This window comes from Oncorhynchus clarkii, chromosome 18, assembly GCF_045791955.1.
Source record: "Oncorhynchus clarkii lewisi isolate Uvic-CL-2024 chromosome 18, UVic_Ocla_1.0, whole genome shotgun sequence".
NCBI classification, from domain to species: Eukaryota; Metazoa; Chordata; class Actinopteri; order Salmoniformes; family Salmonidae; genus Oncorhynchus; species Oncorhynchus clarkii.
Window position 1 is genome coordinate 21,754,676 of NC_092164.1, and position 15,497 is coordinate 21,770,172.

General features: G+C 39.9%; 2 protein-coding genes across 5 annotated transcripts in view; both read right to left on the bottom strand.

The window, feature by feature from the left end:
• Nucleotides 1-3,425: 3,425 nt before the first annotated feature.
• LOC139372522 (ly6/PLAUR domain-containing protein 1-like) lies at nt 3,426-11,319 on the bottom strand. The gene is made up of 3 exons (XM_071112253.1): nt 11,182-11,319; nt 7,948-8,082; nt 3,426-3,707 (listed from the first exon to the last, which is right to left on the bottom strand). Exons 1-3 carry the CDS (start codon nt 11,228-11,230, stop codon nt 3,472-3,474), a joined length of 420 nt encoding a protein of 139 aa, XP_070968354.1. The 5' UTR covers nt 11,231-11,319; the 3' UTR covers nt 3,426-3,471.
• An 868-nt stretch (nt 11,320-12,187) lies between these two features.
• LOC139373192 (nck-associated protein 5-like) overlaps nt 12,188-15,497 on the bottom strand; it is a 160,385-nt gene continuing 157,075 nt past the window's right edge. For all 4 annotated transcript variants that reach the window (XM_071113373.1, XM_071113374.1, XM_071113376.1 and 1 more), the window contains one exon: nt 12,188-14,759. In XM_071113373.1, coding sequence (XP_070969474.1) covers nt 14,436-14,759 — 324 coding nt within the window. In that variant the 3' untranslated portion in view covers nt 12,188-14,435. The remainder of the gene's footprint in view (nt 14,760-15,497) is intronic.

The following is a 15,497-nucleotide window of genomic DNA, read 5'->3' on the forward strand; positions in this document are numbered from 1 at the left end:
AAGCTACTGTTAAGCTAATACTGACTATGACTGGCAAAAGCCCATGGCACAAGAACCAAGAAAGAAACACTAGCCAACATAAATAAACACCCCGTCATATATTTCCTACTGCACTGTTGTCTGTACTCTTTTGTCAAATTAACTCCACATTGTCACTTCAACATTCAGTAGTCATATACACTCTGATATACGTGAGTGACGTCAGTTTTAGGGGTCAATAGAAACATTTCGACCAGTCACTCACTCCAAAGGTTCATGTGGACCATTTTATACAATCCAAAATATTGTAGTTGCGTTTGTGCGCTCTCTGGTACTTTCAAGTGACAATCCATCAGATAGGAAACATCAATAGAAAGAGAGAGAATAGGATTTCAGTAAGACATAAAAGTATGAGCAATATTTGTACATGAGGCATTGTTGAGTAAATGTATCCATCAACTATGCCTCTCCACGTATAGCTAAGTGATCCATTCCACAACACACCGCGCGTGGTGAGCGTTCCGTGAGTCAATGTGTTGCAAAGGACGTATGCTGCTGAATGAGCATTATACTAACATCGTCAATAGTTCCAGATGAGCAACTACACTTAAAAAGCTCCTCTAAGCAGTTTTAGCAGGTAGCTACAATAACCAATACTTATATCTGACCTTCCCGCAATGACAGCCACATATCTCATGTCTGTACAGAAAAGGGTATAATATGCATCCCTGCATTGAAATGTCCTTCATGTGAACTTGTGAATCAGTTATGAATAACGGAACTGCATAAGCTCTACAACTAAAAAGCTGAAATATACTATAAGGACTGTTGAATGACTTCAAATATATTTGAAGAACGACACCCCAAGAAGTTTTGAAAGTTGAAACTGGATGTTGATACAGATTATTATTATCATCCTGTCAATGACTACAGCTAATAACAGGTTATTGAATACGCTACCGTTCAAAAGTTTGGGGTCGCGTAGAAATGTCCTTGTTTTTTGAAAGAAAATCACATTTTTTAACCATTAATATACATCAAATTGATCAGAAATACAGTGTAGACATTGTTAATGTTGTAAATGACTATTGTGGCTGGAAACAGCAGATTTTTTACAGATTATCTACATAGGCGTACAGAGGCCCATTATCAGCAACCTTCACTCCTGTGTTCCAATGGCACATTGTGTTAGATAATCCAAGTTTATCATTTTAAAAGGCTAATTGATCATTAGAAAACCCTTTTGCAATTATGTTTGCACAGCTGAAAACTGCTGTGCTGATTAAAGAAGCAATTAAACTGGCCTTCTTTAGACTAGTTGAGTGTCTGGAGCATCAGCATTTGTGGGTTTGATTACAGGCTTAAAATGGCCAGAAACAAATAACTTTCTTCTGAAACTCATCAGTCTATTCTTGTTCTGAGAAATGAAGGCTACTCTGGGATGCTGGCCTTCTAGGCAGAGTTCCTCTGTCCAGTGTCTGTGTTCTTTTGCCCATCTCAATCTTTTATTTTTACTGGCCATTCTGAGATATGGCTTTTTCTTTGCAACTCTGCCTAGAAGGCCAGCATCCCGGAGTCGCCTCTTCACTGTTGACGTTGAGACTGGTGTTTTGCGGGTACTATTTAATAAAGCTGCCAGTTGAGGACTTGTGTTTTCAAACTAGACACTCTAATGTACTTGTCCTCTTGCTCAGTTTTACACCGGGGCCTCCCACTCCTCTTTCTATTCTGGTTAGGGCCAGTTTGCTCTGTTCTGTGAAGTGAGTAGTACACAGCGTTGTACGTGATCTTCAGTTTCTTGGCAATTTCTCGCATGGAATAGCCTTAATTTCTCAGAACAAAAATAGACTGACGAGTTTAAGAATAAAGTTCTTTGTTTCTGGCCATTTTAAGCCTGTAATCGAACCCACAAATGCTGATGCTCCAGATACTCAACTAGTCTAAAGAAGGCCAGTTTAATTGCTTCTTTAATCAGCACAACAGTTTCCAGCTGTGCTAACATAATTGCAAAAGGGTTTTCTAATGACCAATTAGCCTTTTAAAATGATAAACTCGGATTAGCTAACACAATGTGCCATTGGAACACAGGAGTGATGGTTGCTGATAATGGGCCTCTGCACGCCTATGTAGATATTCCGTAAAAAAATCTGTTATTTCCAGCTACAATAGTCATTTACAACATTAACAATGTCTACACTGTATTTCGGATCAATTTGATGTTATTTTAATGGACAAAAAAATTGCTTTTCTTTAAAAAACAAGGGCATTTCTAAGTGAACCAAACTTTTGAACAGTAGTGTATGTCAATTTATATAACGTTTAAGAACAAATCCCTTGTGTCTTTCAGCAATATTTGAAGTCCAAGAAAGTAATTGGGTATATACAGATGTAGGATCTTAATTTGATTACCCTGTTTTTGCAGGGAATTTTCTGCACAGCAGGAAAAGCAAACTTGTAGTGTATTCAAGGTTTTTAAAGGCTTCTAAAGTTGTATTTTCCACTTTAAAATGTTGGTTTGCCCAAACAAAAAATGTATCAACCCCTATGAAAATGTCCATTAATTATAACCCACACAATAATTCACATTTCTGTAGGATTTGTTGCTGTAGGAATATGTTCCTGCTGTGAGAAACTGGTCAAATTAAGATCACACATCTGTACTTACAAATGATATAAGACATGAGATCCTGCAGTTAGTACTTACTGTAACAAGAACTTGTACCAGTAGTAAATGATGCAGACATCTAAGTATATCTCCAAAATCCCTACAACTCACTGCTCAATGTCCTCAACTGTCAGTGCCATCTCTACACTCAGATCCATGATGAGTTAACACAATTCTCACAGCTAAACGGCTGCTGAGTACTCACTGACTATGATCACGTCTGACTCCTAATCATCAGGAGTATTGATCTGAAGTGTTCGATCTTCCTATAAACAGGAGAACACCGACGTTGATGAGGTCAGTGCCCATTGCCCCCAATAGCGAACCTACAGAGTAAGCAAGGGGGGATTGGAGGGCAAGGGAGGGACGAAGAAGAAGGAGGCAATGGCAAGCATTCAGTTCTCAAAAACTCAAAACACCAGGATTATAAAAGGGGATCCTTCCAAAGAGTCTTAAGCTCTTGAGTATCCGATCCAAAGATGACGCTGTAGAGTCCACAGGAGGCTGCTGAGGGGAGGACGGCTCATAATAATGGCCGGAACGGAGCAAATGGAATGCCATCAAACACCTGGAAACCATGTGCTTGATGTCTTTGATACCATTCCACTCATTCTTATCCAGCCATTACCACGAGCTCGTTCTCCCCAATTAAGTTGCCACCAACCTCCAGGGATAGTCTCTTATGTATAGGATTCCTCTCCAAAGACGACACTAGTCTGATGTTGCCAATACACTACGTACGGTTATGTACTGTACCCTATATGTACTCTCATAATACTCTAGTGTTATCTTTGGGTAGAGGAGTGGACAAATGGACGCCTCTCGGTCTATGTCAGAGAGAGGGAGACCAGCGTGAGGGAGACCAGAAGAAAAAGAAGGGATGAAAATGAAGAGTTGGCGGCCGACGGGACCGGGCGGTTCTTCTTCCGGGGCCCATTGCAGAGCGGTGTGTTACAACAGGAGATGCACACAGAGTTGATCCTTCCAGTGCAGAACTGCTGGTAGCCTGACGAGGATATGAGGCATGCCCCGGACGAGGCGCAGGACTTGCGGTAAAATATGCCTGAAGAAGGAGAGAGAGAAGTGGTCAGGAGTAGTGTAAAGCTATACAGGATGTCCAGGTCAAGGTAGATGTGGTAGTGACACCGTTGGTGAAACTGAGCCAAGTCTCATAGCAAACTGAGGTAGCACAAGCACTGGGGAAGGGAGGGGTAAAAGTCTGTCAACTGTCTTTTTTTTCCATTAATGTGTCTGTTTTATGTTATGCCTGGCCTATGCCATGTCTCGCACCCTTTTACAGTGCATGTTCTTGTATGTAAAGCAAATATCTGTGAAAATCAGACAAAGCAATATCTAATCTACCTTTTTTCACAAATAAACAGGAATAACAATTACACATCAAAAAAATGTGGTGATTTGAACATATTTGCCTTAGGATCTTAGCCAAGTGAGAAATTCTTGAGACTATATTGTAATTCAGTGCTATTTGCAATTTAACAGAACTTTATCCTGATCAATACTGGAATGGTTCATATTACTGGGAGGTGATCCTCTAAGTGCCTAGAACCTTTGTCAAGCCGTTATAAGAAATAATACATTGGGAATGTCACCTCGACAGAATATAATGCTCTCAAACGATGGAACAATTGCAACAAAACAATGCTTTGATTTATATGGTGGCGAGAGAATGCACATGAATAAGAGTGTTTTGATTTCATGGAAACGTTGTTGTGCCATTAAGTCTTACCATAGGAGGTCTTAAGAAAGCCTGCGTCTCCCTGCCTGATAAATGAACACCTTGCAGGGACTCAACTCCCATTTCTCCCTACTCCTTCCTAGGAAATAGACACTGCGCTTTTGGACACAAAGAAATCCAAGGTGACCCTGGAGATTTGACTCAAGCTCCAACTGAATCTATAAGCATCCGTACATGTTATAAGCATATATGGGCGCTCATAATGTCTTAATGCAAGGTCTATCATGTGTGTTCTCTGCTGAAATGTGTCAGCAGACTGCAAAGAGCTGTTATTATGAGAAGGGGTTCATAAGTACGACAAGTCTTACATTGCATTGTAACTGTGGCATAATGCGTTACACGCGTCGTCGTTAAGGGAAGAGTTGAGAAAAGTTCAAATGAAAGAGTAAAGAGGAAGTAGATGAAAGAGGTAGATGAAAGAGGTAGATGAAAGAGGTAGATGAAAGGGGTAGATGAAAGGGGTAGATGAAATAGGTAGATGAAAGAGGTAGATGAAAGAGGTAGATGAAAGGGGTAGATGAAAGAGGTAGATGAAAGAGGTAGATGAAAGAGGTAGATGAAAGAGGTAGATGAAAGAGGTAGATGAAAGAGGTAGATGAAAGGGGTAGATGAAAGAGGTAGATGAAAGAGGTAGATGAAAGAGGTAGATGAAAGGGGGGGAGAGAGAACTGCTAGTCATGTTAAAAGTTACATCAAAACTCTACTGCTCTAATTTACTCGTCGTTCTCTTAAAATAATAACCGATGAGCTGTCAGGCAAAGTGTAAATGTGTAAATGCAATACAATATTATTGTTTTGTCTCAAAGACGTCAGACAAGCCTTCAAGACAAAAGTAGAGCGTTTCGGTCTGCATCAGCCCCTGATTACTGCTATTAAGTTTGACAGAACTAACAATGCAACTTCAGCTTAATCAACCCTCTGCTTTGTTCCATACTTCATCACTCTGCACATTTAGAACTGACTGTCTAACAAACCAAGTCCCCAAACCTTTGTTGGTGGGGAAGAATGGGTAGAGACCAAGCTGGCACCAATTCACATGCAAAAGCCAACTTTCCCTGAGGATTACGTTACAGATGTCTTCACATATCATACACACATTATGCACGTGTTTCTTTCCGCCGATAACGATGTGGTAATTCACAAATGTATTATTTGTGATGAATTGCGGTTGCTGCATATAAAGATAATTAGTTAGGCTCCTGGTCTCAGGTTGACATTACAGGAAATTATTAAATGAAGGAACTTATCATTACCAACATTGCTGGAAGGTTTCATGTTAGAATAAAAGTTTGCATGAATTTTCTGTTTATCTGCTTACAGGAGCACATAAGAATCCCTTTGCCAACATCGCATTAGAATCAAATGACTCAGAAGACCTGAGTGCAGAGGCTGGAAAAGATTTGTGAATATACTGTAAGCATGTGCATTTCACACAAAAGTGCATCCTTATCTCAAGGTTATTCAAACCATTACACAGCATTACACAGTGTACATTTGTTCATGACATTATTGCCGTAGATTATTGCCTTTGAGTGATGAATCTTGTCAACCATCACGTTCAGAGACAGTTTGGGCATAAAACACTCGCTAAAGACAATCTTGCTATGCCGGTTTTGGTACACTTTTTTTATGCTCTTGTAATTGGAAGCATACATTTGAACACAAGTGACATGCTGTACATAACATTGGATGTGGTAAGATCAATAGGCCTAGTGTGTTTGAAGGGCGTTCTCCCATTAACCCTCTTGTTGTGTTCGTTTCATGTTAATGAATTCTGTGTTCCCGGGTCCAAAATGACCACCCCCATTATAGCTGATTATAAATCCATAATAATACATATATTATCACCTAATGTTGTGTTAGATATTTTTATCAACTTATAGTTCTTGTGAACATTACAAGTTTTGAACTTCTATTTGCAATTTATGGCCTGTAGGCCTCATTGACCTGAGCTCATACAACTCGTATTTGAGCTGAAAAAAAAGCATAATGTATGGATTATTTTGACAAAAACAAATACTCAGATGAAACATATTGTTCTATTCATCACAGACTACTTTGTGTCAAAGTTTAACAAGGACTCTCTCCTCCTCACCAGTGTTATGATCAAAGATATGATCAAGAGCCTCACATACAATATATTGTTTGGTCATTGTGCTGTCACAGAATGAATTGTGAGAAAGGCCTCAAAAAATATTTATATACCAGAGCCTGAGAAAAGTTCTATATATTATTGAAACAATGTTGAGATTGTTTGTGAGAATGCTAACAGGTGTGGTTCCTGTGGGGGAAATATTCTATTGGGGAAAGGTTCCCGTGGGGGTTGCCATGGAAGCCAAGAAGGGGAGTGATGTGTGTGTGTGTGTGTGTGTGTGTGCTCAAACACACATGCATGTGGGGGTCTGGGAGAGGAAGTGTGTCCATCAGATGAATGGGCATGTGCCTGAACTCAATTTTATACACTAATTGTATTCTCACCCATTAATTTCTAATTACTGGTCATTTTTGACCAGGAACACCACAGGTGTACAAAAGTTCAATAAAACCCCCAAAATGTTATGAAAATCATCCAAATGTAATTTGTGTGTTCAGATGCCCTGTGTGGACAAAGTCATGGAACCTTATGACAATCAGATTAAATTAACTACGTTTTTCAGAGAGAAAACTTGTAAATCAGTCCAATTTGACCGGAACACAGCAGGAGGGTTAAGCACTAAGGCACGAAGGGGTGTGATGTATGGGCAATATACCACTACTAATGGCTGTTCTTATGCACGACGCAACTCATAGTGCCTGGATACAGCCTTTAATTGTGTTATATTGGCCATATACCACAAACCCCTGAGGTGTCTTGTTGCTATTATAAACTGGTACAGCAGTACAAATAAATGTCTGATATACCACGGCTGTCAGCCAATCAGCATTCGGGGCTCGAACCACCCAGTTTATAATAAAAAATATTGCATGGATCAACTGAGTACAGCAACCAGCAACCAAGGGGTTAACCACCCTTTGGAATAATCCCATTAAAATAATATGAGCCATAAACCATGAATTAACTATGGTAATAGCCTCTTCATCTATGGAGATTCGTTGATAGGTCCCAATTGATGTAGTGGGCTTGTAGGCCTAGTTTATGATCTCATGTGTTGATGTTACAAGGAGACCTTATAGATCAGTTCCACTGAATTCAGAGATAGAGAGGAAGTACATGAAAGAGGAAAATATACCTTATTTAGGTCACATGTTAAAAAGTGTCACAGTCCGGTGTGACTTGGTTTTGCATGGCCTGGGGTGGTCTAGCTGCAGAATACATTTCTGTTGTGTTGGCGTGGGTTCGAATCCGGCCCCACCCTTCTGACACAAAACAGATCCCCCAACCTTCCTGTCTCTCTCTCACAGGTCTCTCTCGTCAGACTGAAGCTCACGCTCTGCTGTGGTGGAGATACAGCGTCAGCGAGAAGGGACTACTTCTCCCACTAGCTCTATCCAATGAAGAACAAACGAGGAAAGGAATGGGACTGCTCAGGAGACGCTGTTTTCTTACCATCCTTCTTCACCAGTACCTCCTTCTGACACATGTCCTGCACGTTGACCGTGCAGTTGACAATGAACTCCGGTGTGGAGCATTCATTGTTTTTCACCTCCTCACACTGGTAACATTGGATCTGGAGAGCATAGCCTGTACAAGAGAGAGAGACAGGAAGAACCGCAAGGAGTTAAAAACATTTTTTTTTTAAGTCCACAGTTCACCAGTATCTGGCATATAGTATCTCATTAGTCTATGAATGTTGGTCAAGAGAGACTACAGGCAAATTCTTTCAAGTTCGTTTGGCTGTGCTTGATTGAGCTTTCCCGGCACAGTGGAACCAATGGAGTTGTCAGAAAAATATAAGCTGGCACTCCAGGCAGGCTCAATCGAAACGCTGAAACTATTTGAAAGACTAGGCCTAAAATCTTGTTTGAAAGATTTGAAAATGTTATGCCGTGCACCCAGGTCTGCAGTTCAGTCATTAGCATTATCCCTTGTTCATCTGGAGCCTTTCAGCCCCCCATGTTTTCCTCCCAGCTAATCAAGAATAATGTGTTTTCGTGATCTATTGCCATTACCACAGATCAGGAACTGTATCCTCGAGGAGAGACAAATCCATCTTTGAAACGAAAAAGTCTCTTTGCTGGCATTTTGAAAGTCAACTTGGTCCCTATTTGCAAGACGGGATCTCCTTGATGAATCACACGTGTGAAGATTATCTCAAAGAGCAGTTAATGTGGGAGAGACGATGTTGACGCTATCCTTGCACATGTTGCAAATATCAGACAATAGGACTTTGAGCTAATATGATGACATTTCTGTACCCCACCACAGAAAGCACTGATGAGTCACACAAACACACACTTCTCTGACTGCATACACGTTTGTCATGACAACAAAGAAACACAGCAGAGAGGAGTTGTTTGGTGCACAAACAGGTCTGTAGTCAGGATAAAGGGATTTTGACTGAAAATAATGAACAAACATGTTTCAACAATATAAATCCATACTCTCATGTACTAGCCAACTAAACTTAATATAGAGCCGTCAGACATAATTGTGTGTGTAAGCTGGGCATACTGTATCTGTGCAGGGAAAAAGGCGACTCAACTTTACGCACTAAAATAATAATTGCCATTCTGACTACGACAGGTCAAAACAACCAAGCCAGAGTGTTTCAGACAAAGTGTTTTATCCACACACTCAATGAAGCTGTCGCTCCAGCACTGACTTCAAATGAGATGAATTCATTCTAACTTGACTCATTGGAATTAAATGGAAATTGAGATGAACTAAGAATGACAGATGGTTGGCTATTCGTGCAAAGTTGTTTCGCAGGGAAGAGAAACCGAAAGAATTTAATCGAGGACACCGGATAGAGAGCACAATCTGATTTAGGGTTTAGCAGAAACATGCATGACTGTGCAATGATAAACAATAATTCAAAATGTTTCAGGTCATTTGTTCTCCGTGACAGTTAGTACTGTGTTCTAATTACTGAAATGGCAACAGTCCTTCTTCTCACAGTCTGACAGCGCCATCAAGTACAAATTCAATTGAAAAGGACCCAAAACAAAAATCAGAGCGTAATTACTTTAAAACCAGATAAATGCCTCAAAACCCCATCCATCAACCGAGCAATAGTCTCTTAAAGTGCCTAAACACATCCTTAGACTGTAATGTATTTGTCCTCTACAAACCACTGGCTATTTATACTCTCTATAATGAACATTTAGGCAAGCATAAAGTTATGTACATATCGTCTATACTTTTCATATTGTTCTTCAATACAGTTTCCACTGAGGTAAAAACATCCTCAAGTTATTTAGAAGCATTTTCTGCCAACAGCGAAGATTATGTTTAAGGAGTGAGTATGTTAACTAAATGCAGCACGTCCAACTCAGAACGGAGAGAACATTTGTATGTTATTTTACACCAGAGGCATTTTTGGACGAGATCAAGTTCTTACACACCACTGTTCATATGCCATGTGCAATGGGTTCAAGTGGAAATATGGACTGGAAAAGCTCTTGAGCGGCTGATTGTTACATCATTCTGATGATATGATCATTGGATGTATGTGGGAATGACAATGCGGACTATTCCATTGACATAGATTATCATTTTCATTTTACCTGAACCTTTTTTGAACTACATTACCACCGTTTGTATACTTTATTCCCAAATCATTGCTATAAGGTGACCCATGTGGATTGAGAAATCAGTTTGTTTGCCGTCATCTATTTTATTAAATGGTGTTTTTTTTCCTTCCACAGTCATCTGAAGAGAGACAGCTTTGTTATTCTCTGCATATTTTGTGATATTAATATTCAACACAGGTGTTCGTGGAGTGGTAGTTCAGCTCCTTTAAAACCCATTAAAAAAATGGTGCTTGAGTTTATTACATTCACCTGAGCTGACAACTGTTGATCAATCAAGTTCCTTATCATTTGAGCTTGATGGAATGCCTACACCTGTAAAAAAAAAAAAAAGTGTTGAATTGCATCTGTGTAATTAGAGAGCTATTAATTAGCTATTGATAATGAGCGGCCTAAACATGTCCCTCTGCTTTATAAAATGTGTGAATACATTCTTCACCTGTAATGGTGTCTAGTCATGTTTAGTAGCAATTAATCGGAACATTCAATAGCCTAATTAGCATGCCACGCGGGGCAATTGTAAGATCAGAAAGACGCTCCAAATATGGAATAATGGTCAATGTTTCAGCATGTCACGCTGTATTATGTAACATTTACTTTTTAAACAATATCTTACATTTAAGCAAAGATATGTAAAATAGTAGCTTAAGTAACATTTTGAAAATGTTCCTTTGCACAAGTCATATGGCGCAATAGTTTTACAGACGCAATTACGACCTAAGGTGACATATTTTCTCTAGCTGGAGCGCAAGTGTCATTAAAAATGTTAAATCCAAGAATCTATGTCACAATTTCTTATTCCAAGACAGTTATAAATGCATTTAACGAGATGATTAGATCTGCAATGGTGACCTCCTGCGCGCCTCCCTGTTGGCATCACCAGACCTCTACTGGACTTCTGAAAACGATTTAATTGTTTTCATCCGACAAAAAAAAGCTCCCCAAAATCATTTAAACATAATCCAAACTTGAATTAGATTGGAATACATGGAAACGTTGACACATCACTTGAGGAAATGCTCTCAGCATCAGAATACAACGCAGCAAGCCAACACATGTAAGATTACGCAGTCTCCAAAGTTTAGCATACCTGTTTTGAGGAAAATTCCAAGCAAAGTTGCGTAAATGAGAAGCAACATCCTCTCCCAAATGACACTATAGAGGAACACATCAGACCAGGTGAACTTAAAACGAAAGCAAAACCCTTAGATGGATCCGTGGCATCAATGTGTGAGAGCACATTCTGCTGCGAGGAATGTGATGCGCAGCGCTGAACGAGGGCGAGCTCTGGGGTTCGAGAGACTAGGCTGCGGAATTCCAGTGAAATTGGATGAGGATAAATCGTAAAACGTACCACGTGATGAAAGATCGTGGTATGGAAGCAATTCTTCAATCACTCATATCCTACACACGCAGATCAGTGACTGTTTAATTGCGTCCAAATATGAAATGGTCACCTTTGGATATGCTTTTGGGCATGGAGTGCACCGTTGGTAGCCATGCACATTTAACCAGATTTAGAAAGGCTACTATTCATTAAATAAATGTTTTGAGATCATCTTATGGATCGTCTGTGTCTGTTATGGATCTTGTATGTTTCAGTTAGAGAGAGAGAGAGAGATGGGAGAGAGAGCGAGAGAGAATGTTTGGATGTCACTCTTGGGTGGCTGAATTAATTACTTTTATTTATAGTCACATAATTACCCATCAAGAGACTCCAATTGTTATAAATGCCCCTACTTTATAAGCACTGTTAAAGAGAGTGAAGCTCAGTGAACACAGGCTATACGTTTAACACGTTTTGTAGTTGAAGACTATGACATGAGCTTTACCGCAAGCATTTGAAGGCAGGACTTGGCTCAAACCTTCCCTTGCCATTATTAACAATTCCCTTCTGTAGCCTACTTACATATATTTCAGTTACACATTTATGAGCGCAATGGCAAAGATCAGCGAAGATCTCACTGTTCCTTATGACTATAGTACCTTACATTTGACTACAGTATATGATAATGAACGCACACGTGTATGACTGCACGCACACACACATACATACACAAACGTCAACCTCCAACAGTTACGAAAGCTGCACCAAATTTAAAATAGGAAATCATTTATTATTATTTGTCTGGGAAATTATTACATAAAATATAGTATTAAAAGTCTAATGTAACAGCCAAAATTGCACACGTAATTACCAAACTAACACTGCTGGTAACAGGTTCTCTTACAAAGGAACAATCAAGCAGAGAAGATGTGAAGTAGGACAATTAAACACCACTATACAGTTCCATGTACAAAAAGTGGGATATAAATACTCGTCAGCTAGAAAAATACACATTATGGTCTTAGCAAGACTCTCCTTACATATTATTAACAGTTTCATGGAAAATTGTTCGAACAATGAAACGTACAGTCTGTTTTTAATTAGCACCAGAATCAAATTACGCACGTTTGGCATGATGATTTATTCCTACTACGTGTCAAATGTGTTATAGGATAAAGTGATAAAAGGTTGCAGTAGTAGCTTTTATTCGACAAAATAAAACATTTTGTATCGACAAACACTACAGGAAGTCACAAAACGAGGAAACGATCAAGAAAAGTTGAACTGTTCTCAATCAATAGACATATAGTTTGAATGATTGGCAAACATTACACAATTATTAAATGTTTTAAATTGCATATACCAGTCAGCAATGCTCCATTCTGATATTAATTTAATTGCAGTTTTTAACACACAAACAAAATATACAAAACATGAGTGTTTTATGATGCTACAAGAGACACAGTTTCAACAGTTATGTTATCTTGCAGTTCATGAAGGTTTTACTTTTAAAAAAATGTCTGTTTTCCGTTTTAAAAAATGTAAAATGTATTTTCCATGAGTTGTAACCTTATATTCAAGGTAACTAGGTATACGCGTTGCATTTTCCCTGAGCTACTAGCATAGACTTTGCTCCGCAAATGTGTTATTGAAGCCAACAGAAGTTTCTGATTCATAAGTACCATTCTGACACTAGTTCAGTTCTATGTTTACATGAAATACTGAGTGACCCAAGTACAATGGTGATGGCACGGTGATTGCTTAAAGGGATAATTCAGGATTTTTTCTACTTCCCCAGAGTCAAATTAATTAGTGGATACCATTTTTATGGGCAGTTTGAAGGACATTGCTAAATAGTGTTAGCATAATGACTGGAAGTCTATGGTAACTGCTAGCATGCTAGTAGATATACTTCCAGTCATTGCGCCAACACTAGTTAGCATTAGCTCACACAACTAACTCTAACTTCCTTCATACTGGATGCAGAGACATGATAATGGCATCCATGAGTTCATCTGACTAGGGAAGAAGATAAAGGGCTTCATTGCCAAATATCCCGAAGTGTCCCTTTAAGCCACTACATAGCAGTTGAAGATCAGCTTGACAGTTTTGACTTGCTGGTAGAAATGATTGATCATGTATTGATCATGTATTTCTCATCTGTACTACAACTCAAAGTCAATATTGACTCCAGTACATTCAATATGCAGGATACTATTCTTTAAGATTCCACAGTACTGGTGGTTCAATTAAATGTGCAAATGCGTGTATTTAGGTCACTTAATATAAAGTATAAATTCCGCCACTTCAAAAATAATGTGTCTAATGTATGTCACATTTTAGTTCGCCATGCAACTTTCAAAATAGCACAGCAGTCTAGTAATCGTACACGTTTGACACAATGGCTTTAGGAGCTATGATTGTATGGTATGGGTTGCAGTGTATTGCATGATGGTAGTTGTGGTGTGTAGGCCTGCCATTGTGGCATACAACACTGTGGCAGTAAAACTTTTGTGAAATAATGATCCGTGAGAAAACCATCTATCCACATCCAACAATCGTAATAGTTTTTTGCACATATTATCATTCTTAAGGTATTGCTTCACACTACTAGGCATCATCAGTTGCTCCTGATGATATTGCTGATTGGTTTGATTTGGATTTGGTGGTATTTACTCTAGTTATGTCTTCAAGTTGAATTCCTTAACTTTGTACAGTATTTTTACAGTGCAATGATAAAAAAAAAACATTCCCCCTTCGGGGAAAAATATATAATGCAAGACAATTTCTAATATTGCTTTCCACACCTTGAACGGTGGTACTGTTGTAGCCTATAGTTTAATTGTCCATCTCAGAGGTCATGCATACCGTACAGTCTGGGTTCACGTCCTTATCTTATGACATCATCGATGACATCCCTTCCTTCCTTATGACCTAAGTGCTTCGGTTGGTGGGAGTAGCAGAGGACTCCAACAGAAGACTCCAACAGAATCGGCTCCGGCCTCCACTTTCTTACTCTACACATCGTTGGAGCCTTGACTGGTGCATGAGGAGAAGCTGTCGTAAAGCGAATCGCTGAGAGAACCAACACGCTCCGCCCCGGGCTTGTTGGAGTAGTAGCTGGACGACGAGGGCTCGTTGTCAACCCTGCTGCAGCAGTCCTCTTCTCTCTCCCCTGCGGAACAGGAGCAGTCACCGCTACTGGGCCTTAGCTCTGTCTCTGGGTACAGCCCCAGCCCACTGCTGTTCAGCTTGTTCAGGGAATCCAAGGACACGTCTCTGGAGACACCCTGGACCCCCCCTCCGCAGCCGCCTGTCGTCATGTCCACTCGATTCCCTTTCTACAGCAACAACAAGACAAATAAGAGAGGAGAAAATGAGACGAGAGGTGTTTTTGTCATCTGCCCACACTGCAGCGCATTATTATCATCATACTTTAAAGGGCCAATCTGGTATTCAAACAACAAAGCTGTCCCAGATTACTTATATGAAATTATTTGGAGAAAGGAGCAATCTGTCACTCTGTCTCTCGACAAAGAATGTCCAGAAACAACAAAAACAAGGCTGTCATGCTGAATTTACACTGAGTGTACAAAACATTAGGAACACCTTGCTAATGTTGAGTTGCACCCCCCTTTGCCCTCAGAAAAGCCTCAAATCGTCGGGGCATGGACTCTACAGAGTGTCGAAAGTGTTCCACAGGGATGCTGGCCCATGTTGACTCGCGAGGTCAGTCTACGTCATGGAACTGTTTTGTGCACTCAGTGTACATCTACTTCAGCGTAATGCAACACTACAAAGCAATTTGACTACTGCCATTCCTGAGTATCGCATTGATTTATTGAGAGCTTTGTTCATTCTCCTCCCATGCTTAAGGCCCAATGAGTCTGTCTGGGGGAATCTGCCGTGAGATATCAACCTCTCTACAGGGAGGGAGGTAGGTAGGGAGGGAGGGAGGGAGGGAGGGAGGGAGGGAGGGAGGGAGGGAGGGAGGGAGGGAGGGAGGGAGATTCTCCTTTGTAGCTGTTTTAACACAGCGTATTATATTTTTGTCAGGAGCCCATGTTGTTAAAAAAGAA

Bases quoted from the DNA above. Each gene is read 5' to 3' on its own strand.
- LOC139372522 (XM_071112253.1), bottom strand. From the start codon at position 11,230: ATGTTGCTTCTCATTTACGCAACTTTGCTTGGAATTTTCCTCAAAACA. The intron at 8,083-11,181 runs GTATGCTAAACT...TCTCTTGTACAG, and splicing joins TGGAATTTTCCTCAAAACAG to GCTATGCTCTCCAGATCCAA. The intron at 3,708-7,947 runs GTAAGAAAACAG...CTCCTTCTTCAG, and splicing joins GGTACTGGTGAAGAAGGATG to GCATATTTTACCGCAAGTCC.